General features: G+C 40.3%; 2 protein-coding genes across 4 annotated transcripts in view; one reads left to right on the top strand and one right to left on the bottom strand.

The window, feature by feature from the left end:
• Window positions 1–463: 463 nt before the first annotated feature.
• Window positions 464–9,745, bottom strand: commd7 (COMM domain containing 7). Of its 2 annotated transcripts, XM_076096992.1 has the most exons (10): window positions 9,588–9,745; window positions 8,365–8,540; window positions 6,784–6,837; window positions 6,522–6,624; window positions 3,702–3,758; window positions 3,575–3,612; window positions 2,949–3,039; window positions 1,292–1,341; window positions 1,124–1,172; window positions 464–694 (listed from the first exon to the last, which is right to left on the bottom strand). In XM_076096992.1, exons 2-10 carry the CDS (start codon window positions 8,443–8,445, stop codon window positions 618–620), a joined length of 600 nt encoding a protein of 199 aa, XP_075953107.1. In that variant the 5' UTR covers window positions 8,446–8,540; window positions 9,588–9,745; the 3' UTR covers window positions 464–617. The 2 variants fall into 2 exon arrangements, with proteins under 2 accessions (XP_075953107.1, XP_075953114.1); XM_076096999.1 differs by lacking the exon at window positions 8,365–8,540 and having other exon boundaries at window positions 9,588–9,661.
• LOC142955453 (DNA (cytosine-5)-methyltransferase 3B-like) overlaps window positions 9,697–27,539 on the top strand; it is a 31,825-nt gene continuing 13,982 nt past the window's right edge. The window contains exons 1-6 of one of the 2 annotated variants that reach the window (XM_076096981.1): window positions 9,697–9,918; window positions 16,929–17,037; window positions 25,804–25,954; window positions 26,339–26,424; window positions 26,524–26,661; window positions 27,148–27,297. In XM_076096981.1, coding sequence (XP_075953096.1) covers window positions 16,978–17,037; window positions 25,804–25,954; window positions 26,339–26,424; window positions 26,524–26,661; window positions 27,148–27,297 — 585 coding nt within the window. In that variant the 5' untranslated portion in view covers window positions 9,697–9,918; window positions 16,929–16,977. Of the gene's footprint in view, window positions 9,919–11,766; window positions 12,205–16,928; window positions 17,038–25,803; window positions 25,955–26,338; window positions 26,425–26,523; window positions 26,662–27,147; window positions 27,298–27,539 lie in introns of those variants that run through there. The other variant, XM_076096972.1, reaches the window with a different exon arrangement.

Genomic DNA, 27,539 nt, shown 5'->3' with positions numbered 1-27,539 from the left:
TATACGGAGTATTTTCACACTGTGGTGTAAGTACTAATACTAAAGTAAAGGCTCTGAATACTTCTCACATCAATTTTTTAATCTACCTTCCATCTATTATTGCTGCTAATAAACATTTTGTTTTATTCTCTTTTTTTTAAAAGGGGAAATTTGGGTGGAAAATGTCAATAATTATTCATGCAAAGAAACAACAACAGCACTGAACTTGATCAAACAGGTCTGGGTGAAGTTGAATTAATCTTCTCTCTTCCTTTTACACTACAAGTTTTTTTTGGGGATCGAGATGCCTAACTTTCCCCACAGGGCACGTTCAAGTTTTATCTGAGAGAGAGATAAAGAGGAAGTATCGATGAAACCGTAGACTTAATTCTCACCTCAGTTCTCAAAAAAACTTCCTCTGCTGACACCAGAAAAAGAAACCCAATGACAGGAATGTCCCACATCAATCATTTGAGAGAACAGCTCAGAGTGCGACTGTTTTTTTATTCATGTTTATTTGAGTAGAAATGTCTGACAGTAAATAACATGTGTTGAGCTTCAGTCAGTGTCACTCACACACACACACACACACACACACACACACACACACACACACACACACACACACACACACACACTCAGCTAAAACACTCCATGCTGGCCTTGGCTCTCTCCATCTCGTGTAGGAAGTTGTAAAACTGTGGGAGCGTCAATTCTGGAAGAGATGAGGGAAGAACACAGGAAACAGTTAGTGGATAACACAGACTGACTGAGTACTACTCTATTACACTACAAACAAAGATAGTAGTTAGTTTTACTACTCCCTGTCACACTTTGGTATAAACTATCTTAATCCTGCTTCAAGACAGTTTTTTTTCATTTGCTGTTGTAGAAGCTGGTCTGGTATCTCTTTAAAGGGAATAATTCTCTGGACATGAAATTTCTGCATTCAAAATAAAATAAACCGTTGCAGTCCATGCATCTGCCGTGTGTCTCGATTCAAATGTTCATTCATGCTGCTTCACGCATCTGGCTCTGACATTTTGAGATCCAGTTAGGCAGGAGGTTATAGCCAATACAATAAATGAAGTGAACAAACGTCTTCAGAGCTGTTTTTGGTCAGTAACAGCACACAGTCGCTCACCCATGTAGACGTTTTCAGTGGAAATCCCCTTTCTGACCACCAGCTTCAACTGCAGGAGAGAAAGAAAACTGTGTTCAACAAAACTGAACAAAGAGCTGTGTAACTGTGTGTGTGTAACTGTGTGTGTCTGTGTGTGTGTGTGTGTGTGTGTGTACAGAGCTTTCAAACCTGCAGAAAGATGTTGCCTACTTTCTGTACTTCACTGGTGCCCACAGTCACTGTGAGGGTCAGAAAACACATCATGTTACTTAGATTCATACAAATCGATCAATAAAAAAAATCACAAACAAGAATACGTTATGGTTTTTTCAACGTTATAGGGAAATTGAAAGTTGATTTTGTAGTATATTGATACTTTTGGCCAAGGATTTCTCCCGTACTTTCCTGTAATTTCTCAGCTGTTGGGTGTCAAATGTAGGTATAAAATATCCCCAAAGGTAATATTGAATCAGACTATGTGTAACGTGAAATGTGACAAACCCACAGATAACCATCGACTCTGTAGCTCTGCAGAATTTGTTTGCGTATTTTAGCAGATTGTTTTGGTTTTAAGGTACTAAAGAGTTCATGAAGAAGCTCTGATAAAGCGGCACTCTGCCTGCTCAGCAGCACACAGCAGCCGGACACAGTTAGAGACTAACTGCTGATGAAAGTGGAGCATGAAGCAGCTACAGAGCCAGATGTTTTTCTCAGGAGGCCAAACATGATAACAAATTGACTAGTGTTCATCAAAGACACACAAACCCTTAAAAGGGATGAGTGTGTTGCGTAATGTGTCAATAGGCAGCTACTTGCTAATACATTAGTCGTAACACCTTTATGGTGTGATAACGTCTCAGCCTGGTTGTTAATCTTCCCTGTAGTGGCCAAACATTTGTTTCCTTTTTTAACTAGGGCCACTTTACCTTTATTTCACACTCCTTTCATTCTATGTTTGCTTCACTTTGGTTATGGTGTTGTGATGCATCACAAACTTTACTTTCTCCTTAATTCAGAGGTTGCATTACAGTTACTAAGCGATATTTTCTGAACTTGACTTTGATCATCAACTGTGCATTACTTATGATGGTTTCTTAAACACATATACTGTGTGTGTGTAAATGTCGTTTGAATGCAACAACTATCATCCAAAAAACAGAGTCATGGATTATGAAGCCGTTTGGTATTTTGTAGCGAGGCCACAACTAAATATGCGAGAACTCGAAAGGTCCTGGACTCTTTCTAATGCACTTTATGCACATTCAGCATTGTACAAGACTGTCTGTTTGAGTAGCAGCCGGTGAGAAAAGCAGTGTAAACATCAGACTTGTCAAGTCTCCACAGATTTCCCGACTGTTCACAGCCGACTCGTTGGCGACATGCAGAGACACAGTCTGCTTGCCTGGCTGAAGGTTTTGCATGTCAATAACAGCACAGTCAAGTAAACTACAGATGAGTGCAGCATGAACTGCCACTCCCTGTTCACTCCCCTCATAAACTAGAGCACTGTGTCTTTTAACATGAAGATCAGCTTAACAATAGCTCAACATAATGCGAATGACTCTCCGGCTCAGCGTATTAGCATCTCCATTGCCTGTGAGTCTTATAGGTTGTCTGCATAAACAATGGTGCCTGGTAGAGACCCATCAGCTGTACACATCAGAGGTGTTTAAAGGAGACATAAGCTATGCTAATAGCTGTTAGACGAGAGCCTCCGTGTTCATGAATATCTGCTGGAAGTCTGAGAGGAGAGAAGACAGCAGTGCTCAGAAATAGACTTAAAGTGAAACTATACATTTTGTCGAGAGCTAAATTTGATGGGCTGTCTAGTTTTGCTTCGTTTTACCTCCAAACTTCCACTCCATGTCAACCAGCTGGTTGACCATCAGAGTCTGTCCCACAGCGAGCCTGGACAGCGCTGCATAGTGCTCCCCCCACTGCAAAACACAGAAAGAAAGACTCCTGTGATCATAGAATTATAACTGGTTTGATAAGGCCTTTTATTGACTTTTAAAAGGACAGAAGGCAACAAGATTAATGTGACTCAAGATGATTCATGTACTGGATTACTGGTTAGTTAGTTTGTGTTTTTGTCAATGTGGTGTTTTAAAGGGTTAGTTTGAATTCACCAAAGTCAAAGGAGCGTTGTGGCTTTGAAGAGAGCACAGATGGATATAATGGCTTCAGGTCATCGTCAGAAAGGGGCCAACTGATGGCAAGGTGAAGCAGTGAAAAATATTCTAAATATAGCGTACACGTGAATAGATTTCTTCAGGTGGCTCAAATATATTTGTCCACAGCAGTACACTGCTTTTTCCCTGTGCTTGTACTCTGGTCTGTTTCTCCAAACTGGGGACGTGTCGACCGCCATCTACTGCAGGTAATACACCGACTATGAATAACTACCTCATACAAAATCTGAACCATCTCTTTAACCCTTTTATTCTGTTTTCAAATAGAGGTGAAAGTTACCTGCTGTGAAAAGTGAGCCGCCTTGTCTTCGCTCAGTCCTGAGGAATCAACAGATAAAGCAGATTTGTTTTTTTTAAATGAACCCTCTTTGTAAGCGACTCCTGTGAGAAAGGATTTGGATGTGTACCTAATGTCACGAGGTCTTCTTTGATCTGCTCAGCTGTCAGGTTTTTCTTCAAGGCGCCTGAGGAGAGAACAGACACAATCACCGTCGATGAGAGAGAAACTTAAAGCTGAACATTCATTAGTATCAAGTTGAGTGTTGTGGTAAAATTCTAAACTGCATGCATTCATGTCTGTATTGTCTTAAAAACAGATAATACTATAGGTGGCATGGTTGCACAATTAATTACTTAGAGTTTTGACTACTAGAAGAAAAGGAAAATCCACGTTTATACAACTACTACTACCAGTACTACACTAAAACATTGTAGATTGTGGATTAAACCATATCTTGTCAAGACTTTTACTGATTACTGGACTTCTAAAAGAAAGGAAATTATTGGAAAGGAGACACATAGACCAATTTCTATCCCAACAAGAGAGGGAGAACAGACTATGCTGCAGTAAAAGAATAGTTTGGCATTTAAGGAAAGTGATTTACAAGGGTTTACGTGCTGAAACTTGTCCTCCTTGTATTTTGGTTTTTATACAGATTAAATTAGCTATAAGTGTCATTTAGTGAGCTTTAAAAGTATTTATAGGCTTAAGTTACATATTTAGCATAGAGACATGAGAGTGGTATTTATCGTCTCATCTAACTTTAAGAGATAGTTTGCACCTTTTGGAGTAGAATATTATGAGGCAATTATCCTTATTACCTACCAGACTCCTTTGACAAAAACATTCAATGTACCTCACAGAACACGGGAGTTGCTGCTGCGTCGCTGGGTTAGTTTGTATGCGTTATTATGGTGAATCCAAACTAACCCTTTAAAACACCAAAGTCACACAATAACACTAACTAAGGCCCTGTCCACATTACTCCGTTTTTACTCCGTATTTGCTACGTTTACACTGAGCGGCCACACTACGCCGGAGTTTTGGAGCACCCTAAACGGAGGAATCTGAAAACTCCGGCGAGGTTGGAGGTGTTTGAGAACTCCGGGGTTGCGTTTGCGTGTGGACGGTCGGATACGGATGTGCTTAGAAAAAATTACGCCCACACCCGTGTTCGCTACTGGATTGGTTCTTGGCAACCATGACGTCTCCGTCCCTGATTCGTCACACTCACTATCACGTGACCCGTACCCGGAAGAAAACAAACTGGGCTACCAGCGATTCATTTCAACATGGATAACTAATTGCAAGCGTTGCTGCTAGCACAACAGCTAGCAGCAGCTAGCAGCTGTTGTGCAGTAAAAGTCTGCATTTCTGTGGAGGTAGCAGCTGTTATTGGAGTGATTAGCGAGCGGCGTGACCGTCATCAGCCCTATGGAGCAGCTCGTTGTTTTTAGATTCTAATGACAAGACACGCTGCACTAACGTTTTACTTCTTCCGTTTGGTAGCCTTGAGAGACCTTAGTCTGTAAGTATGTATTTATGAAGCATGAAAAGATGTACGTAGATATATTCTATTCGCGTGTTTAGTATAACATTTGTGTTGTATTAAATGCTAATCGCGGTTAGCATTTCTCCATTGGCAGTAATGTTAAAATTAGCTTAGAAGCTAGCTAGGCGGACATGTTACATGCTGGCTATATCATGGATTGTTGTTTTGTATTCATGTAATGTGTATAGGGACAGTTTGTAAAGCCATATTTCATATTGTGTTTCCACAGTTTTACAAATAAGAAAGATTCACACTAAAGTCTTGAAACTCTTCTATGGATTCCATGGTCTTTATTTCACGGATCTACTGTTAGCGATCTGCTAAGCTTTCCTGCACGAAGCAAGAGCAGAATAGAGTGAGAGACGTGTGTTGACTACATTGATGGACCCATATTCTAGTAAACGTTTACGTGTAAGTGTTGATTTTAAAGTAAATTTGATGTGAGAGAGAGATAGACCCGCACCGCTGTAATGCTAATCGCGGTTAGCATTTCTCCATTGGCGGTAATGTTAAAATTAGCTTAGAAGCTAGCTAGGCGGACATGATGTTCAGAGCTACTAGTGAGAACAGACATCAACAACACGGAGGAAACGAATGAGAGACCACATTGATGGACCCATAATCTAGTAAACGTTTATGTGTAAGTGTTGATGTTAAAGTAAATTTGATGTGAGAGAGAGAGCGAGAGACCCGCAGCTCTGTAACTACGTCTGAAAAATAAAACTTCTAAAACTTTCCACGAACTGTGTCTGTTTGAGTTTATAGAGGGAGATTTTAGAGGAAGATCTTAAGTATCAAATACAACCTTTCATTATTAAAGACTACTTTATTACTCTGTCGTATTATTTTTTTTTAACTAAGCAAGCAATCCACTGTTTACACCGTCACGCGCATGCCCAGTATACGTTAATGGTCACGTGCTGTCCGCCTTCGAAGGCTGCCATGTGGACGCAGATCAACTCGAGAATGATGCTGAAACTCCAGTGTGGACGGAGATCGTTTCTATTTGACAAATCTGCATCCAAGGAGAAACGGAGTAATGTGGACAGGGTCTAACTAACCGATCAATGCTGTGGTACTCCAGCAACGCCCGTGTTCTGTGAGGTCAAAGAAGTCTGGTGACTTTGAAGAGAGAGAATAGATAAGGGATCCAGTTCCTCATCCGAAAGTGCTGTCTGACGGTTCTCTGTTTAACTTAATGGTAAATGGGCTGTACTTGTATCGCGCTTTAGTCTTCCAACCCATATATGCATCCTGGGTAATGTAGGTTATCACTAACAGAAGTAGAAATTTATAAGGCAGGCAGAAAACTAAATTCTCTCCATTTAATCTCAGTGTGACACCTGTGAATAAGTGGATTTATTATGTTTGTATGGATGTGTGTGTGTTCCCCACCCTGTGGCACCAAGAGGACGCTCTTCATCAGGTTCTTCAGAGGACCGGCACTCATCCCATGTTCCCCTGCAAACTCACTGAGCAGCTGCATGAACCTCTCCGTCTACACACACACACACACACAGAGAGAAATACACGCATTCATTTGCACACACTTACAATAGGACAGGCAATGTTTTTCCTCGGTTCGGTTACCATGGCTAATCACGGAGTCCATAGTCCCATTAACATCAGAGTTGTGTGAGCGTGCGTGCGTGCTCACCTCTTTAGGCTCCAGCAGGAACTGGAACAGAATTTCAATCAGACGAAGAAATTGCTGCACAAAAGGAAAACATGAAAGTCGTTGTTAATGTCTGAATCCGTGTTTGGTTTGTTGGAGAAAATAAACTTTGAGCAGCTCTTTGTGTGAAAAAATGCAAAAACAAGAATCACACGTGGGGACATTCCGTCCATAGCTGTGAGGTGATTTTTTTGTGTATTTGGTATATATATATATATATATATATAAAAGACTCTTAAATGATGTGCATGACATCTAATGAAACTGTGTGTGCATATAGAAAATGTTGACTCATTCCAAATCATTCCAAAAATGCAGTCTGAAAGTCCCTCTCTACATTTCTACACCTACAGTACACACACACTTTTTTCCGGACTATTTCTGCAGTTTCATATAACACGACTTTCACAAACTGCTAAGATAATGTGTTTTGTCTGAAGATCACAGCAGAGTCGTTTGACTTCAGTCTACTGAGTGCTGTCTTACGATTACATTACTGATGTTGAATGCACTTATTTTAAGTTATTTTAGGACTGTTAAGTAACACAGAAATTGCAGTACAAAAAGTAGTCTTGAGGTCATTTAGAAACAGTGTCACTGTTTGAGTGTTTATCTTTTGTTAAAAAACCAAATCTAGGGAATCTGTATCAAGATTGTTCTTTATGTAAAAAAACAAAACAATTACCATCGATGTTTTAATATCCTCATTGTTGGTATTAGTATCGGTCTCAAGAATCCAGTATTGGTCGGGCTACGTTAAACTTTGATGGGCACTTGGAGCTTGATAAGCATTTTCATTCTAGTATTCTGTGGACTACAACAATGGTGGAATGCAACTAAGTACATTTACTAAAGTACTGTACAATTCTGAGGTACTTGTAATTTGCTTAAGTATTTTAATTTTATGCTACTATATACCTCTGCTGCACTACATTTATTTGATAATACTAGTTACTTTGCAGATTTTGATTATTGATACAAACTATAAATTAACTAATACATGATGATGTATTATTATAGGTTAAGCTAACCAGCAGTATAAAGTAATTAAGAGTGTCTTCACCTTTAGCAGGTGCAATATAAAAGTGATAAACACATACCATGCATTACAATTTATAATCCAGAAATAAAATGTATATTATTCTGAAACGGCCCTCCTGCATAATGAGTACTTTTATATTTGGCAGCCTACATTTTGTACTTTTACTTATAACTGAGTATTTTCACACTGTGGTATTACTACTTTTACTGAAGTAAATGATCTGTATACTTCTTCCACCACTGACACAGTATGTTGTCACGTGATTCACACGCGCTATCGATTGGTGTGTTTACTGACAGCGATGGATAACGAGATAAATCCCGCAAATTAACAACCACGCATCCTTTTTTATTAATCTTTGAAGCCTCAGAAACTATGACAGCTATTCACAAATACGGTCTAAGGAGAATGAAACCTCAGAAACGAGCTGAGCTCAGAAATACAGCTCAGTTAGCAAACATTAAGATGAACTAAACTGATGGTTTATCCCTGTCGGTAAAACAAAACACTGCAGTATTTACCTGCTCGTTGAGTTTGTTAAGGTTCTGGAAGTCGGTGCTGACAGAATCCGGTAAAACGTCTTTAGTGAAGTGAAGCTGCATCTTTTTATTCTGTAAAACCGTCAGTGCTGCTCGGCTGTTCCTTCTCCACTTCCTGGTTCACTTGTGCGCATGCGTGGCCAAGTGCTCTGTATTTACTAAAAGCGAATTTGAGAGAAATTAAATAAAGTTATTTTATTCATCATACAAAGGTGGTATGAACGGTAAAGACTCAATTAAAACTGTGAGTATAAGAATAGTAGATTAAGTTTTTTTCAGTATTTTTGATAATACTATAGTACTTTTTCTTAACATTTTGAATGCAGGACTTTTACTTGAAACATAGTATATTTTACTACGGTGGTATTACTAGTTTTACATGAGTAAAGGATCCGAGTACTTCTGCCACTACTGGTCTCAAATAATGTACTAATGTAGAATTTAAGGGATTTTACACTACATCTCAGAGGCAAATATTGTACTTTTTACTACTTATTTGTAGACTGTGTTGTTCTACTTTTAGTATTTTAATACTTCTTCCCTCACTGGTTGTAGTTCAGTAGTAGTACAAACTTTGTATTACTTTGTACTACAAAGTACTATAAAAGGGAAACTATTTAAGCAAATATACAAGTAATTTGTAAATAGTACTTAAGTGCAGTTGAGAATATGTCTGTAGTTACTTTCCACCATTGCTTTTGGCAGACAATCGCTATCCTTTGAAGTGATCGAATATAAAGTACAATTTTGAGTTACATGTACTTTGAGTATTTTCCTTTTGTACTACGTTATTCTTCTAATATTGCACTTTTTACACCACTGCATTTATCTGACAGCTAGTCCCTTTGCAGACTCAGATCATCACTACAAAATATAAATGAAACAATAAATGATCATATATTATTATAGATTAAACTACCTAGCAGCATAAAGTAATTACTTCTTCACTGATTATTCATCCTCATTTGGAAATGTGTAAAGCATATAAAAAATAAATAATAAAGTGTAGTTTTCTGTTCAGCAACAGTTTGGCCGCACTGGGGAAAGTCTCTAGGGTAATCAGGTGAAGCGAGGTTTACTGAGCCCACACAGAGGCAGCGAGAGTGATGGAGGTGGTGAGTGGAGTTGTTTAATAAAATAAAAAAAATAAAGTTCCTGTTCTCATGTAACCTGCGGGAACAGAAAATGGGAGTTGACATTCTCACCTGAGGAAAGCCTCGATCGGCGGCCAATCTGATGTCACCTCTCCTCCCTGCGGGTCGGCTATAATAACATGAGCCGTGAGCACGAGAGAGAGAGAGAGAGAGAGAGAGAGAGAGAGAGAGAGAGAGAGAGCGAGAGAGAGAGTCCCATTTTTCTGCAGCAGCATGCTTCAACAGAGTGAACAACTCATGCAAGAGGACTGACCGACTCCTAATCTGTGCTTTAAATCCAAGGTGGTTGTTTTTTAATTCCCACTTTTCACAACTTTAACTCTACAGACAGCAACACCTTCCGTGTCATTCCAGCCGTGGATACGTGTAAGAAGCGTGGATGGTAAGTTTCTCACCCGGGAGGGCGTTTTTTTTGCAAGAATTTACCGAGCAAATAGTTTACCACATTTTAAATTTGTTAACCTTATTTGGCACATTTCCGACGCTGTTTGCGGAGGCTGGCTCGCTGTAGATGGTGTGCTTTCCCTTTATCTCCTCGTGCACTTGCAAAAGTTTGTAGCTCGGTAGTCTTGTTGCCCATGTGCGGATAACAGGGCTGCATACATGTTGAACCCGATGCAGTTCAACCAAATATCTTTAAAATGACCATGTCGACGCTCGTGATGCGTTTATAACGCATTTATTAGAACATTCCTATAATAATCTTTGATTAATTGAATGCATCTGTAGTGCACATTCTGTCTATCGCTTTTTATTTCAGTAATAGTGCATCTCTCCTCCCATTATATAGTTTAAGGTAACTTTGTGTTTTACTTCACAGTATCTATTTTTATCATATAGTTTGTATCTCTGTAAGATTTTAACGTTGCTGCTGGTTCTGAGTGGGGCGTTTGAAGCGATTTGTCGTGCTTAATATGTTGTTATAGTGCTGTTATAACGACTAAACCGTGTGTGTTGGTGCAGAATAGTGAACTTACACGAACCCTGTGTGTTGTCCCTGCAGGGTTAACTGCGGACTTGTGTTACACCTGGTTTAGTTGCATGTCTTTTAAGGAATTGCACGATGGGAATTTTACTGTGTTTCCTGGTTTTGAACGCGCTCCGGTGTTTGAACATGTTCTGACGGTGCAGGTTTACCGGATGGATTTTCTTGTTCTAGGATTACTGCTCTCTTGTCCCTCGGTGATTTAATAGTAGAGTTTGCAGCATATTGTTACACTGGCAGGGACACATGTATGTGCAGACAAATACAAAAGTATTCTCATTCATGTTGGAGTCACTTTAAAATGCAGAAAGAAGCCACGAGGTGGAAAGTAAAGGGGAGGAGTCACTCAGAGGCTAATGATAAAGTTAATCCAAGGGAATATTGACATCATTTAGGGCAAATATATATATATATATATATATATATATATTAGTGCATTTATTTTAGCATACATTGACAAGACTTCAACTAATACTATTTGTTTACAGTCAAAAGAAACACAACTGTAAGAGTTTAACTGGCCTCAGATTTAGCATTCAAAACATTTCTAATGTTCAAAGAATAGCTGCCAAACTAGATACATCTTTATTATTATTGTGCTGAAAACAATGACAATCTGTTAAGCAACTCTTAACAAGTAAATGAGTAAAGTAGGTCAAAAAAGTTCCACTAAATATTAAACTGAATGAAAGCTAAATATATACCAAGACAAGGAAATGTTTATTTTCATTGTCAGTTAATCACAATTAATCGTTTAGTGTATAAATAGACAGAAGGTAGTAGAAAAAAGCCACCCGTTACATTTCCCTAGAGTCACAAGTATATAACTTATATATACATAGAATATAACGTGGCTCGTTAAATCAGTGTGACGTTAATATTTGCTTTGCTTTCCTTGCTGCATGCTGGAGTTTTTGTCCCATTTTCTTAACCATTCATCACTGCAGTGCTTAGAAATAAAGTGTGTTTTAAATGATTATGAATACATTCTTTGGATAGCCTTTTGTATGGTTCAAATCTTATTTCAAACAAAAAGTCTTTAATAATCTAAATAGACTCTATTCAGTTTCTGATGAGTTTTTTTTACTGATTAATGTCGTAGATTATTATTGTGCTTTGATTAACTAAGACCTGATGTGTCTGGGTCTTGAAAAGCAGTTCACTACAGTTACTTTGCTGCAGGGGTTTCAAATGTCTGACAGTTAAGTTCTATAGCTGAGGTGTGTTTCACACTGTGATCCTCTGATTATCCTCAATTGTCATATTAACATTGTATGTGGTTTTCAGGAGAAGATGACATTTTTAAATCATATTAAACCACCAGAGCTGTCTATGGCTTCTCTCTAGTGTTGGGATACATTTTCACGTTCACAAATTATCTAGGATTTATCGTCAAGCATCAGGAGAAATGAGCTTGTGAGAAAGGACATTTGAGGCAGAATGTACTGCAGGGACTATAACAGTAGTATGGATGGAGGGTTGGTGCATGATGGGTGGCTTCTAGCAGGCTTGTAAAAGATAGATGTCAGCTTAGTAAATGGAAGGTAGGAGAGTTCTTCTTTGGCAAACTTGTTGTCTGTTAGTTATAGAGAGAAATGCAATAGACTGGATTTAGTCCCCCATCACATTTGAATGGGATCTCTTCAGGACCAGTATGCCCAGGAGGAGCTCTTGCAGCAACCAGTAAGTCATTAAATGTACATATAGGCAAGTGACCATAGAAAGCAAACGTAAATGTGTCCCATAGACCGTATAGAAGAAGTGGACATAGTCACAGTGAGGTCACCCACTGGTTTATCGACTACGGGTTTGAAGCCTTGAGTTTGCCGTTTTGTATGTCGCCATCTTGGTTTCTGGCTATCGCCATCTTGTTTTTTTGGAACCAGAATTGATACGAGAGGGTGACGCTGAGTACAACCCAATGCAGAATACATCATTTTTAGGTGCCCAAAATGTTACAATTAACTTTCATGAACTGAAAACTTAAGTGAAAGAGGTAAAGTTCTAAGAAGAAAATACAGACAACTCCCAGATCAGACAAACGATCACCTGGTATCAGGTTATAGGTATGAATCAATTGAACCTTTTCTCTCCATTAATCTTCCAATTTCGATAGCCTGGTCCGCTTCCTGTGCTCTTTTTTTCCTTAAATTTAAAATGTTTAGAGTTGACGGCCCGCCATGAATCAATGGAACCGAACCACTGAAGTTTTATAATTACATCGGCAAAGAAACCGTGTCTAACGTGCTGATACGTGACCTACTTAAAGGGGTCAGGATGAGCTCCGATACGGATCAGTGCATCCCAATACACTTAGGCCAGTTAGCTGTCTTTAGCTGTAGTGCACTGAAGAGGTCATGTCTGTTAACAAAAGGGCATCGTTAGCTTGGTAAGAAAATATATACAAATATTTTACTAGTAATTTAATCTCTAATCTAGTAATGTTTATGCTTTTGGTGTTGCAATTTAAAATGTGTGCTTCTGATCCAGGCTTATGAGTGAGTGGATGATATACTGTATGAATGCAGTCTGTACAATAGGAAACAAAGTAGACAATGTATAAACTGTAGGACTGGATCTGAGCCTGAAGGGGCCATAAAATACATGACAGACAAGGAATGCAGCCCCCGGCGAGAGACCCTGAGGAGCATAGCCTTTGGGGAGTGAACAATCCCCTCTTGCAATGCGGTCCCTAATCTCTCGCCACCAGACACAACTTTGATGTGAAGCCCCCCCCCCCCCTCGTAGTTTTTGTCCCCTTTTCCTGGGCCCCTCACTCTCTGCCCCTCAGTCTTTCCTCAGTTCTTCTAATTCATTCTCACTTCTCCGTTTCTCAAAGTTGAAACATGTTTCTGCAAAGATACAGTAAATAAACACTGAAATATAAAGGTTCAGAGCAGTATCGACACACACATTGTTACTTAATCGTCATTTTCAAGCAAAAAGCTGATTGGATGAGCAAGAAGGGAAAACAGCAAACAACCACAGACACATTCAGTAAACAGTAACGCTACAAGATGTTAAGATGGCAAAAGCATTCATTCAGACATATGCGGTTGGGTGTATTCTATTTACTTTTTGTAATTTAACGTTTATGGTTTTAGGGAGAACTATACATTCATACCAAAGCAATCTGAGAACTGGTACTGCAGTACCTACAATTGATATACAGTCCTCTATCACAGTATATGTCATTTTATATCCCAATATTGATATTGTGTCTCTAAAATCTATTTAGAAACTCTTTATGGATAAAATAACTTTTTGAGGATAAATAATGAATTAAATACGTGACGAATACAGACACATCATGCAAAACATGCTGCAAAAAATCATATAAGTACAGGTGGCAACCAGTTATGAAAGGTGAGTCCAATGTGGAAGCGCCTTTATCTTGCATTCTTTCAAATAGCCAGCAGGGGGCGACTCCTCTGGTTGCAAAAACTAGTCTTGTACAGAAGTCAATAATAGAATGACCCTACTTCCCACTTGATTTATTACATCAGTAAACATGAGTTCATGGTCTCAATCACTAGTTTCAAGACTTCTTCCATACGGCATCATGTTCATCTCGTAGATTATGGTCCCATTTAGATGAAAATAGACGATAAAGCAGGGTATGCATTTCCACCTGGTCCGAGAGTTGTGATTGTTTTCGTCTAACTTTAACCCTTTCACAGTGCATTTTCAGTTCATGAAAGTTCATTGAAACATTTTGGTTGCCTAAAAATGTCCTATTCAGTGTTCGGTTGTACTTAGCTCTTGTGTCACTTCTGGTCGACAACGATCAAAATGTTGAACTCGAGGCTTCAAAACCATAAAATGTGCATTTTTTGCACTTCCGGTTTGTCTCACAGTAAATATTTTTTTTTTTTTTGAATGGGTTTTTGATTAGATGCCTGAAAAAAGGTCTGTGGTCAAACAAAAGCTTAGGGGATCTTTATCATTTTGTTCTACAAAATAGCTGATGGCTTATGGTTAAATGAGAATACTAAACATCATCATGCCAAACACTAGTCTTCTCTCAGCTCAGTGGTGGTGACGTGTAGTCATGCGACCTTGGTGTAGTTAGTTTATAGCCTAACATTAGGCTTTTACTCGCTCAATTATGTCGATGAGGCATGCAGACCTCACCAGGGTGGTCGTCCCATAATGTTTTGTTTCCCTCTCCATAAGTAAGTGCTCGCAAAGGTAACTTTACCAAATCTGCAAATGTCCCCTGCAGAAACAAATCCAGATCTGAATGATAGTTAGCAGCAGGCACCTGTTTGGTCTGCTTTTTGTGTGCAGGTCAAAGGTCAAAGGCGGGAAGAGAAGGAGTGGGTGTTGACATCCCTTTGAGTCATGAACTCCTTCACCTCTCTGCAGCCAGGTGAAGGGGAGAGTCCCTGAGCTCAGATTATTAATATGTAGCCTATTGATGTCAGAGACGGTTTGTGTCAGTCAGAGGGCACCAACCTCTGCACACAGAACAACGTGACTTCCCCCTGCCAGCTACTACAGACTGTGTGTGTGAACACACATTACTCATGCTGTGGGGACATAAATCTGTTCAGACAAGTCACATTTTAGGAACTCACCTTCCTTTTCGGGGACAAAAAGCTCACAACATAGAAACATTACATTTAGCGGCAAGAGTCGATATAATGTCAAGCAAGTTGCATGTTGCTGCAATCGCTCCTCCTGTCCTGTCCAAACACGCCATGAAGAGGTAACCAAGCATCATTTAGAGCAGGGGTCTCCAACTGGCGGACCGCGGTCCGGATCCGGACCTAGGCAGCGAGTTTGTACTTTAACCGGCGCATCTTATTCAGCCGTTACGGCACTTGTTCAGCGGTGCAGGACACACCGACCAATGCTTTGTAAATCACATCACATGATACAGCTCAGCCAATCAAATATGAGGATTGAGGTTTACACACACCGTGACACACGGGGGAGAGACGAGGAAATAGAAAGAAGAGCAGGAAAATTGCGCTAATCAGAGAAGTTATCTCACATGACGTTCTCCAAAAAGAGAAACGTGTTCAGAGAGAACAGAATTTATAAGCATGAATGAACAGACTCTTCTATGTTAATTCTTCCCACAGGCAGTTAAAACCAGCATGTCTCATATGTTCAGAACCCGTAACTATTGATAAAAGCGGCAAATGAAGCGCACTACGAGGCAATGCACAACTCTTTAGAGCCCAAAATGATCAGAATCCTAACACAGTAATTCACTGTCCAATGATGTTAACAGAGAGAATAGAGCAGAAACAAGTGTTAATAACCACAGATAAAGTCCCTGAACACTGATTTATCTTTTTAGATGACAAAAATATAATATTGTGAAATTAATTTTTCTAAAATGAATTACTTTATTTTAAGATGCACATTCTTCAAAAGCTTTCTGTTATGTCAGAAAGTTAATCGAGCTATTAACTAAATAGCTCGAGTTAGATATTATTGTAATGTTTCGGACCTTTGCCCGAGGAGATTTTCTCAATCTGGACCTTTTGGAATTTTAGTTGAAGACCCCTGATTTAGAGCCTCCTAGTGAATATAATCAGTGGTTGAAATGTTGAATGCTGAGGGCTTTGAGTTTGTCTTTAGGACTGCAGCTAATTCACAACTTATTTTTATTCGATTTAGTGTAGAAAATACTACAATATCCCAATGTCCTAGAGTCCAAAATCATTTTTGAGGCTGTACACTGCAAAAAAAAAATGAGTGAGATAATATTTTGAATTGGATTAACTTGTGCTGACTACACAAGAATGAATTGAACATACAGGTGGTTGTACTTATTTTCTCCTGCACAATCACTTTCTCTTTCCCCTCTAAGAGTTTTCTTTTTTTTGTTTTTACATTTGAATTTTTCCTTGTTATTGTGGGATTCGTTTCTATGGATTTCCAGGCAGATTAACGTGAGTAAAACTAAAACTGACAGTCGGCTGGCTACCTGAGGTCTGCAGGTCTCTCTGTCCAGGCTTGTTTGACAAAGCTATTGACACTGTCACCTCCTTGAAATTTAAACTATAACACACACACACACACACACACACACACACACTTACATTCAAATCAAAATATGCATTCCTGTACAGCAGCGTGGAGGCTCCAAATAATATGCAGTCACACAATGAAAAGAAGAATGCAGAAGTACTGCATACATAATGCATGTGCAAACGCATACACTGTCACTTATTTTGTTCACTTACACACACACACACACACACACACACATTCAGACAGGCTTGTGTATCTGTTTATCTCAGGATTGTATGGGCATGTCAGATCTGCTGCAACTCACTCACGGAGAACAGGAGTTTAACTGTCTCGCTGTGACTGTTGATGATCCACAACACCAGGTCATTAGTCCTGTTTTATTTTCTGACTGTTTCCTTGTTTTGTGTTTCGTCCAGGTTTGAAAAAGAGTCAGCACAGCCTCTGGACCAGTCGACTGCAACAGCGATGCCTTCCAACAAATACTCTGCTGCTATCATGGATGATATCAACAACATGACAGCCACGGTGAGTCTCACACACACACACACACATACAGGTTACAGCCATGAGAGGTCACAGTGTGCTCTTACCGTTGTCTGTATGGAAAAAGAAAGTTAAAGCCATTTACAAAAACCACAGTCCCTCGCATTAACACCCACGTACACGTACACACACACACACACTTGCGACCACTCCCTGAACCTTTCTCTGTGCCAGCTGTTGTTTTAAACGAGTGTGTGTGTCGATGCCAAGGCAGATGCCCAGACAAGAGTGCCAGCATGTTATATGGGCCTAATTGAGAATGCATGTTGGCTGTGATGCTGTGTGCACATGCCACACACACACACACACACACACACATACACATCACAGCTGCATCTACACAAAGAGGATATGTGGTATTGATAGAAGGATGGAGGCAGTAAACAGGGGAGGGAGGAAGGAAGGAGGCAAGAAAAAGGATTTATGGAAGGATTGAGGACAATTGCTTCTTTATATGGGTTCACGCACAAACACACACATGCGTATGTTTACTGATTCACATGCTGCCCTCAAGTCGTGTTTACCGTGCTAACGAGAAGAGTCCATATGAACACTCTCCTCTTGTCAGATTCACAACCTCGTAAGTGGAAATTTTCTGAAAGCTCGGTTTTCTCCAGACGTGTTGGCTGACATCAGGACTGGTCCTTGGAAGCTCATTTTTTGAAGGAGGGTTAGTTAATGTATTGTAGTGCTGCAACGGAGCATAAAACTCACGGTTCGGATCGGAGTCATGGATCGGATCACAGATTCGATCAGCACAAAAGAAAAAAAGGATTTTATCAACTGTGTTTTATATTCCATCTTATTTTCACTGCTGCATTTCTTCTGAAATGTATTTTACTTGATTTGATGCACGCTGGCTTGCTAAATAGTTAGCTTCTGTGGCTTCCATACGGTGACAGTACACACTCACAAGCGTCCACGTTGTCGTCGCCTAGCAGCCGTGTTTTCACGACTTAACCACTTGAACGCCAATCAGTTCGTTTACACGAGCTCACAAGTTCCATGTAAGAGCCAGAAGTGTATATATTAGTTCATTGGAATTTCGGGCTTGTTAACCATTTAATTTCTCATTTATGCTCATTGTGCAGGAACTAAAGATATGTAAAACATATTGAAAAGCATTTATGTTAATGATTGACACTCCCTTTTTTCCTGATTTAATGACGTCATGACGGCAGCCGGTGCAAAACCCGAAGAGCTGCATTAGACACGGGAGCATATAGTTTTTCTACCGTGTGACAGTATATATTATTTGTGTATATTTAGTTAACGCTTTGTTGCGTAAAATAAAGACAAAACGAAAAGAATCAAACGATCTCCTGTCATTCGCGTAAGGAAATGCAGTCACTGTGTCTGCAGCTCATTTGCGGCTTAATAACGAACAACACCGACGGAACGCCGCTACATTCCATTTGAAGGCAGCAACACAGAAACTTTCACAATCTGTACACGCTCTTTTACTCTCTGTTTCATATGTACCCGTGCACACACACATGCGTATGTGCACACACACTTACAACCACAGACACACACACACACACACACTTAATGAGGCTCCTGTTGTACGTTACTGCTGGTTCCTCTTTTTCAGTCTCATATATCACTCCGTGTCTGAGAGGGACACTTCCTTCTCTCCGCCATCTGCCTTCCCCTTCTTTCCTTCTCTCTTTGCTCTCCATCTGTCCTTTTTTTCTTCTTAACATCACAACTTTAATCCCTCTCTTCTGTGTATTGTTTGCCCATCTCTAAGTTAACCGGCTTAGCGGCACATCTTCACATGTGTGATATGAGGACTGAAGGCATTTCAAGTTTAGACAGCTTGACAGCAGGCGTGTCATGTTTAACCCAACATGGAGGACAAATCCTAAAAGAGTAACTAAACCCCAAACCAAAACAATGATTAAGGATATCAAGTGACTTGCTGATGGATTCAGGTCTTAATCTTTACATTTAAGTGCAAAGCTAATGAATTCTACATATTGTGTTAACATATGCATAGTGACTTCTCTCTACTGGTAGAAACCTGGCTATTGCATATGTTTTTTGCTATTAGCTGATCCAGAGGCAGGTGACGAGTATGCAGGCAGCTTTGTCACCAACAAACACCCCTTACCTGCCCGCTCCTATTAAACCAGTGTCTCCCCTGCGTCTAGGAAGGAAGCGTTCATCTACACGCGATACTGCCCGCTCATCTTACCACCACTTAGCTAGCTAACGTCACAGCTCAGCCGAGGAGGACGGCGTTAATGTTTTAATGATGTTTAACAAGTAGTACTTGTGAGATGGAATCTCATCCACGAGTAGATGCACGCTTTCAGTAGAAGGAAAGTAGTTCCAACACGATGATCATGATTTGTGGTAAAGAGACACTCCTGTTGAGTATTTAAAATGTATTTTTTGGCACATTTCTACAGCCACAAACTCACATCACAACAGTCTAGATTGATAAATAGCACAGATAAGAGGACAAATACGGATTTTGGGGTTAACTGTCCCTTTAAGGAAAACAAACTTCTGCACTAATTTCACTGTAGAAAAAAAGTTAATTTTGTGCATCTTGGAGTTGTGTAACTGTCTGGAAAGTATTGAGGAGGACGGGAGATGCTGCCCTTCATTCCACTCTCTACTTGTTGTCAATTTTGCAAGCTTGCATCGTTGAAGAGGTTTACAGCCTCACAGACAAAAAAAAAGCTTAAAACAAGCTGTATTTTCTTTGCCAACAAAAGATGACACTCTCAGAGCCTTGACAGTTTTTGGGGCAGTCCTGTCCAAGTGTTAGCCGCGTGCCGCTTCTAATCATTTAGGCCTCGCTAAGATGTTTTGACAGGCCGTTGCCGGAGCGCCGCGGGGCAGACTGTTGTTCGGTGTGGAATGTGTGCTTGACGTAGGTTGGTGAAATCTGCACAATGCAAGACTTAATATAATGCTTTAGCAAACACACACTGAGTCATGGAGAGTGCAGGATGCATGAGACACATGTTCCACACACTTGACACTACAGTAGTGGTGACTGAAATAGTTGTACGCACATTATTTGTACTATAACAGAGAGAAAAGAGGGAGGCAGAGGGGGGAGAAGAGGGTGACTTGTGTTACTTTAATGCGTCATTGGGCATGTTCATGTCTGCTAGCAGCACAGGGGAGGAGGAGTGATGGATACCAAGGAAGGCAGGTTAATGGAGGATAATGATGATGGTAATAGTCGCAAAGACGCCTGGCCCACATCAAATCACATTTTCTGTTCAGGTCCTAAACTACAGGATTTGGAATGAGCAGTTAACCATTTCACACAACACTGATGTAACTGACGCTCTCACCCAGAGAAAGGAGAGGAGAGACAACTTGTGACCGAAAGATGTCATGAAACAAACTTATCCTAGCAGGTTTATGTCATCTTTTTTTAGCTTTTACTCTCCAATAATTTGCAGCTGCACATCTGCCGTCTCTGCTTCTTTTCACTGTGTATTTACAGAAGTTTTTCCCCCCTCATCTTTTACTAAAGCAGACCTGGTCTGGTTTAGTCCAGAGAGAGAGGGAGAGAGGGAGGGGGGGAGAGAGAGAGAGGGAGGGGGAGGGGGAGAGGGAGAGAGAGAGAGAGAGAGATTGGGGGGGGGGGGGGCAGTAAAGATTTAAACAAAATGAGTTGAAAATAGAAAATAAGAGAGGAATGAAAGTTGGGACGATATAGAAAGAGAAAAGGAACAAGAGGGTCCAATTTTTGATTTTAAGTACATTTTCTATTGTCGCAAAGAGTAAATCTCAGTCTGGTTGGAGCAAATAAAATAAAACTTTATGTGAGAAATAGTTGCTGCAGTTCTTTGCTAATCATTAAATGACTGAGAGAGAAACGGATCAATTTGATTCGCTTTCTTGCCGAGAGTTAGAAGAGAAGATCGACACCACTGTAATGTGTGTGTGCTACACGTGTTGTGTCAAAACAAGATTCACAGTTTTACAATCTTTTATTTTCTCATCATTGAATTGTGTGTTTTTATGCACCTCTATAGATGACAATAACAAAGTCAATTTTTGACGGTTTACACTGACTTTGGGGCGGTTGAAATTATTTTTCGGGATGTTCCGTGATGGTGGCGAAAAAAGAAAATCTGAATCGGCAGGTCAGACTTTTGGAATCAGCCAAGAAGATTGCAATCGGTGTTTCTCTACTGGCAAATGTGTCATCATCATTTTTCTATATACATTTTATAGTGCAGCTAAATATGGAAGCATACATTTATGTGGTGCTGAAAAGAGGAAGGTTACATTCCTTAATAGAAGCAGAAGCAGGTCATCTTGTCTGTCTGTCTGTGCTCAGAGGAGGGTGAGTTATATGTCGAGTAAAAACGTAAAGACACAAATTAAGCCAGAAAATCGCTGCAAATAGCTTTTCAGCAGGTGTGTTCATCCTTTAGCTGCTGCAACTGCTGTCACTGTAAACAAAGAAAATTTATATAACAACGTTTTCGCAGAGACTTGCAGCCTGTAACATAATGTCTCACACCTTTATTGGTTGGCTCTATTAGTCATTATGTGAGACAAAACATCGCTCGAAGCACTTTTCTACCTGGAGCCAACAATGAAGAGCTCAGTCTTGCTGTGGAGGTTCACTCTCGCTGCGGCTTTGTGTCTTGGCTTTCTTTCTGCTGCAGCTGAGGAGTCGCCTCTTTCACTGGGTTGCCATTGGTTGGATTAAATGTCTTCAAGGGGCTATGCCTTAGAACAAAAGGTCTGAAATTTGAAACAGTCACAAAGAGAAAATGACCCAACCAATCAAAATCAAATGTTCAGGCGGGAAAATGTGACACTTGTCCAACTTTTATCCACTGAAAAGTTGCCTCAATTACAGCAAAATGTGAAGATTTTAAAAGCTGAGTGAATGAATGGGCTGAAAGCAACACACAGACTTCACCGATTTTCACCGGGATTGTTTCTTTTTTCTACAAATGAAAATCACATAAAAAACAAAACATAGTGAGCTACATCTGGCCTGAAAACCACTGCTTACCATTCAAACCCATAGACCTGGACACTCTGCATTGTTCTCTGCACTCTGCAATTGTCTGGGCAGATGGACAGACTACGACTCTACACAGTAGTCAATGCAGTATAAACATGTGATGGCTTCTTCAAACAAATGTTTCTATCCCGTCCCTCTTAAGCCCGAAGTGCTGCTCTACCTTCTTTCATCACTTGTTCCTCCCAAACTGTCTTCCTGCTCGCTCGGCGGTCACTCCCCTCCTCCATTCACCTCCAGAACCCAGAAAAGTCTCTTGCCTCTCTCTTCTGCGGTCGATCCTCAAGTGCTGAGATATGACAAGATGACACACTTTCACATACAGTGGTCAATTTCAATAGTTTGATCCTCTACAAAAATCCTCTGATTTCAGCTTTTCACATGTTAGGATTTACTGCATTTCTCTGTTTTGTACCAAAGTAAATTGAATTTGATACAATTCAATTGTGGCATGTAATATATGAGGTACAATTCCAGGGGTATTTATTGCTAGAGGTATTTATGGTCTTCGGGAGATGATCCCAAATTATTTTTTTGACTCTCTGACCTTTCTCTAGAGCAGCCATCAGATCAGACTTTCTCCTTGACCAATGCTTGTATCTACAACAAGGCGCTGCATCGATTTCTGTACATGTTCATGTCCCTAAAGAATTATTCAGAATGGTTTTTTGGTGACCCTGCTGACCTTTTCCCTCTCTCTTTCATTTTGTCAGTCTCTCTCCCTCTTATTCCTGCCAGCAGTTCTCACTCTCAACCATCTGCAGCACACACTTTACGCACAGCTTCACTGGGTTCATTTATTATTGGGCAGATTTGGCATCACAACCACTCTCACACACCACATGCATTCTATTACAACGTTTAACGATCACAAACAGCCTCAGATACGCGTAGCTGGGAATTTTCCTTAACAAGTCAGCAGGATCTCACAGTTTGTCCATTTGTTGAACAGCTGCTCCGTCTCTCCTCCTCCTCTCTCTCTCTCTGCGTTGTTCCATCTTTGTCTCTTTTGCACTAAATCAACAGTATTTTGTAAATTAAAGACTCATTGTGTATAAAACTAAAGTCCTGTTTGATTTGTTTTGTTTTTACAGTTTACAGTTACAACTGTGACCAAGAGTTTAATGTGACCAACCACAAAATGTACTCGTTTGCAGCGGCCAAATGGCTCGTGAATGGTTTAATTTTACCTGATTTCTGTGAGATAAAAAGAATAATCTTTTACCTAAATTGTCAGACCTTTCCATAAAGAATGTTTAACATTTAGCTCAGAGCTGTCACTTGTTCTTATTCTTTTCATGGTGAAGAAATGTTTTGTGTCAAAGCGTACAGGCAGCGATTATGAACACCCCAGTGATTCAACTTACTAAAAAGTAGCAATGCACACTCTACGGAAACAGCACGTTCATGGCTAGAAGGAGACAGAACTCAAACATGTCTTTTGTGCAGTATAACACAGTTATGGCATAAAACATAAGAAAAGAAGAAAAGCAAGATTAATTACTTTGATGATTTATTTTACATTTGTTTTGGGGTCCGGAGGGTTAACAATAGTTTCCATAATTTATTCTTATTAATTCTTATAACCCAATGTTTTGTTACTAGTGCTGTGCATCCCTAGTTTTCTCTTTCACACACACACACACACACACACACACACACACACACACACACACACACATACATACATAAGCGAACACATACACATATTTAGAGACACGTGTGTCTAAATCTTCCCAGCTGTTACCTTAATACATCAGTATCTGTACATCTTTTATCCTCCGCCCTCCTCTAATCTGAGTGGGCAAAGTCGGTACTTTTAAGTGTATCAAGCACAAGTCCAAACAAGGCTGCCACGGATATGCGCCTCGAAGGTTCACTCCTTCACCGCTGTCGAGGTGAGAGATGAAGTGATGCAGAGAAAAAAACGCTTTTCTGCTCACTTTCAGGCCACCTGTGCTGATCTCTCTCTCTAAAGTAATGGCTCACTGTCACTGGTAGTTAATGCCTCTCACAGATTCATAATCCTCTGTGTTATTCTTCTACGGATAATGTTGTTTGTGTTGAGTCAGACGGATAACCTCGGGTTTACATGCGGGCACGCCTGACAGTCTCTGACATCTCAATTGTCAAAATATATTGGCTCCATTGCAGCGGTAGTGTTTGGTTTTCACAACAAAAAAAGCATTTCAGTGCTTGTGATATTCCTTGCAAGACGTAGCTTGAACAAAATGTTTTGTGTCATTTCATGTGCAAAAACCTTAAAATATTAGTGAATATTACTGGTCATAAACAGCAGACAATAAACAATACAAGCTGGTACAATAAGCCGGTAACGTGGCTAGTGGGAATGCTCCTAAAGAGGTTTTTAGAAACAAGTGACCCAGGTGGAAAGCCATCAAAAGTGTCTGGCAAAGGGACCGTCCATTGTGCTTCGAGGATTAGAAGATCTGGGACGTTCAGCACCCCGAGCTATGACTCGACTTGTATGTGTTGTGGACGTATTGCATCCTGCCAGTCTTTGTCGATGTCAGCCAGCACATTAAACATACTGTCATCATCATCCTCAGCTGTGGGTGGGTTGGCAGGTGAAGGCTATGCGGAGGTCTGTTGTCACAGGCAACACTCTCTGTTTGTTTCTGAGTCTTTCTTTATTCTTCGTTAGCTTCTATATAGTAGTGAGTACTTATAGAAGGCTTCATATGAAATACAAAATACAGTGGAAATTACTGCTAGTGATCACGTTTGTCTGGGTCAAATTGATCACAATAAGCTGATGATTATCATAACCATCTAATTGACAGTTATGAAATACAAAGCTTCCCTTTTTACAGGCTTGCTGCCAATTCCTTTGTCTTTTCTAAGGGCTCGCATGAGGCATGAGGCTTTGCCGTTTTTTGGCTGGCTCTGTGTCACTGCAGTGCCGGCGGTACATGCAGGTGAACGGCCAGTTGAGGATTGGCAGAGTTTCATTCTGTGACCAGGAAGTTTCAATCTACTTGACAAGGGTGGCTTCAACCACAGGTGCTTTCCCACTGCGCATTAGTTTGTCATTGAGAGAAAGTAATTTTCCTTTTCCCCGTCATGATTTCAATGTGCACGGAGCTCCAGCTTCAGGTGGCCAGTCGCAAAGCAGTCTGGTTACCACGAGGCAAAGTATCGTGGGAGTGAAATCAAGTTTAAAAAAACAAAACAAAAATTGAATGACGACGACAAAACATGACGACAGACAGAAAAATCAATTGAAGCTTTAAATGTAAAAAAGAAAAAGAAAAAATGGCATTCGCTCCAGCTTTAATTTCAGCTGTGTTCCCTGAGAAATCATATTTTTTTCGTCAGTTTAAATATTAAAATACTCGACAAGCGTACCTGTTAATTAGATGCATCAGATGGATCATTAATCCAAAATTAACCCAGAATCCAGAAGATCATTTAAGATGTATATTTAAAAATGATGTTTTCCCAACAGCATAGTCTTTGAAACAAAACTTAAAGCATGTAATTTGGATGTTTCTCTCTGAAATGCACCCTGGGAGTAGTAGTTATTCTCCTCCTCTCATCACTTTTCTCCACATATTGTTTTCACTCTTCACATCTTTGCCTAACTTTAGTGTCTTTCTCTTCCTCACTTCAATCAGTGAATCAATAAATCTAATAATCTGAGCATCTTTTCAGTAAAAGTCGATCAGGTTAAAGTCTATGAGTCACCTTCCCTCTGTCTCTATCCTCAGGCGCCGGTGAACGGAGACAAGCCTCCCGCTAAAGGCCTATCAGAGAACGACAGTGGCGTGGAGCTGACCAATGAGAACAGCCCTCTGACCGCGGCTGAACCGCCCTCCCCCTTCAGCCCCAAGCAGAACGGAGACGCCGCCTCACCTCAAGGTAACACACACACACACACACACACACACACATACACGACAGTGACACGTGTTTTATGTTGTTTCTGTATCACAGCACATTGTATTTGAAATCCTTTAATCTATAGTTGGTAAAACTTTAATATTTTAAAGGTCCAATAGTTTCCTGTAATTTACGAGAAAGGAACTGATATGAACTGTAGATTTAGAGGTTTAATGGAAAAGACAATATAAACATTATTAAAGTTCACTTTTATTATAAAGGAATTTCATATTCCTCCACTAGAAATGTATTTCTGGAGAAGTGACTGTCCTGCTACTTGCACATTATCTCTTGAACATATTGAGTTACTTTTCGAGCCATCTGTCGAGCCTTCTGTTGATCGCCTGCTGTTTCTCCTCTCAGATGGTAACCAAGGTTCAGGGGGAAGTAGGAAGAGGAGCAGGAAGAAGTCTGAGGAGGAGGAAACTACCTGGGACTCCGACAGCGAGGTATGACCACAGGCGTGCAAACTTTAATTTATTGAAGCTTCTTTTGGAAGACGTGAAATTCAATCCTCTGAGTGTGTGTTTATGTGTGTTTGTTTACAGGACAAAACTTCAGGAGCGTCTCAGCTGGGTTTGAGACAGACGCCTCGACCCAGAACCATCTTTCAGGCCGGTCTGATACCGCGCACACACAACAAACCTCGCAGACAGAACCGCAAACCGGATCACAGCATGTTACTGGTAAACACACACACACATCACTGGTTTTTCTTACCCCATGTTAAACCACATGATATTTTCCATTTACAAATACAGTTTTGTAACGCAGTGGAACAGTTCAGTCAGTTCAGCATTTTTTTTACTCCCCAACATCCTGACGTTTCCATAAAAAGCCTGTGGGTAAGAGAAATGATGTCCACATTTATGACAATGTGGTCGTAAAACAAACACATTTTGATGCAGGTTTAACCTGTTGAAAACGTCAGAGAATAAGAAGGATTCATTTATTCTTTCTTGTTTACCTCTCTGGTGTCCATCCAATTGCCGTGAAAACCGAAAGCAATTTTCCAAAAGATTCTGCAAAATAAATGCTAAATAGTGTTTTTTGTCCCTTCATCGACTGTTAAACAATTAAGCTTCTTTCTCTCTCTTTTGCTTCCCACACAAATATTCCTTTGAGTCTAATAAACCTCCATCTTTATCTTCACCCCTGTCTCTCTCCATCAGTGTGCTGGTCGCGGTGGTCCTCGGGTGGCTGCGGTTCTGTCCGGCGGAGTCCCAGAGGCTCCCCGTCCCGAGCTGATGGAACAAGACTCCAAGGACTCGGCCCAGAGTATCAGCACCTCATCCAGCTCTGAGATCCAGCCGGAGTACAATGTAAGATGTGTGTTTGGAGGAGGAAGGATGGAGGGGTGTGAATCACATATCAGGACTAGAGACTAGACCGCCATCCACTCATGGGGGCAGGTTGATGGAAGTTGGGAGATGAATGAAAAAGAAACAAAAACAGTATGTCTGCAGATGCTGAACATAATATTCTGATTGTTTAATCTGGACTCGCATATGTGGGACTTTTTTAGTTTGTTGTGTTTTTGTATCATTGTGGCATTCATTTAAAA

The sequence above is a fragment of the Anarhichas minor genome, unplaced genomic scaffold, assembly GCF_050575085.1.
Source record: "Anarhichas minor isolate MPS153535 unplaced genomic scaffold, ASM5057508v1 ptg000003l, whole genome shotgun sequence".
NCBI classification, from domain to species: Eukaryota; Metazoa; Chordata; class Actinopteri; order Perciformes; family Anarhichadidae; genus Anarhichas; species Anarhichas minor.
This window is presented reverse-complemented; position numbering and strand designations above follow the sequence as displayed.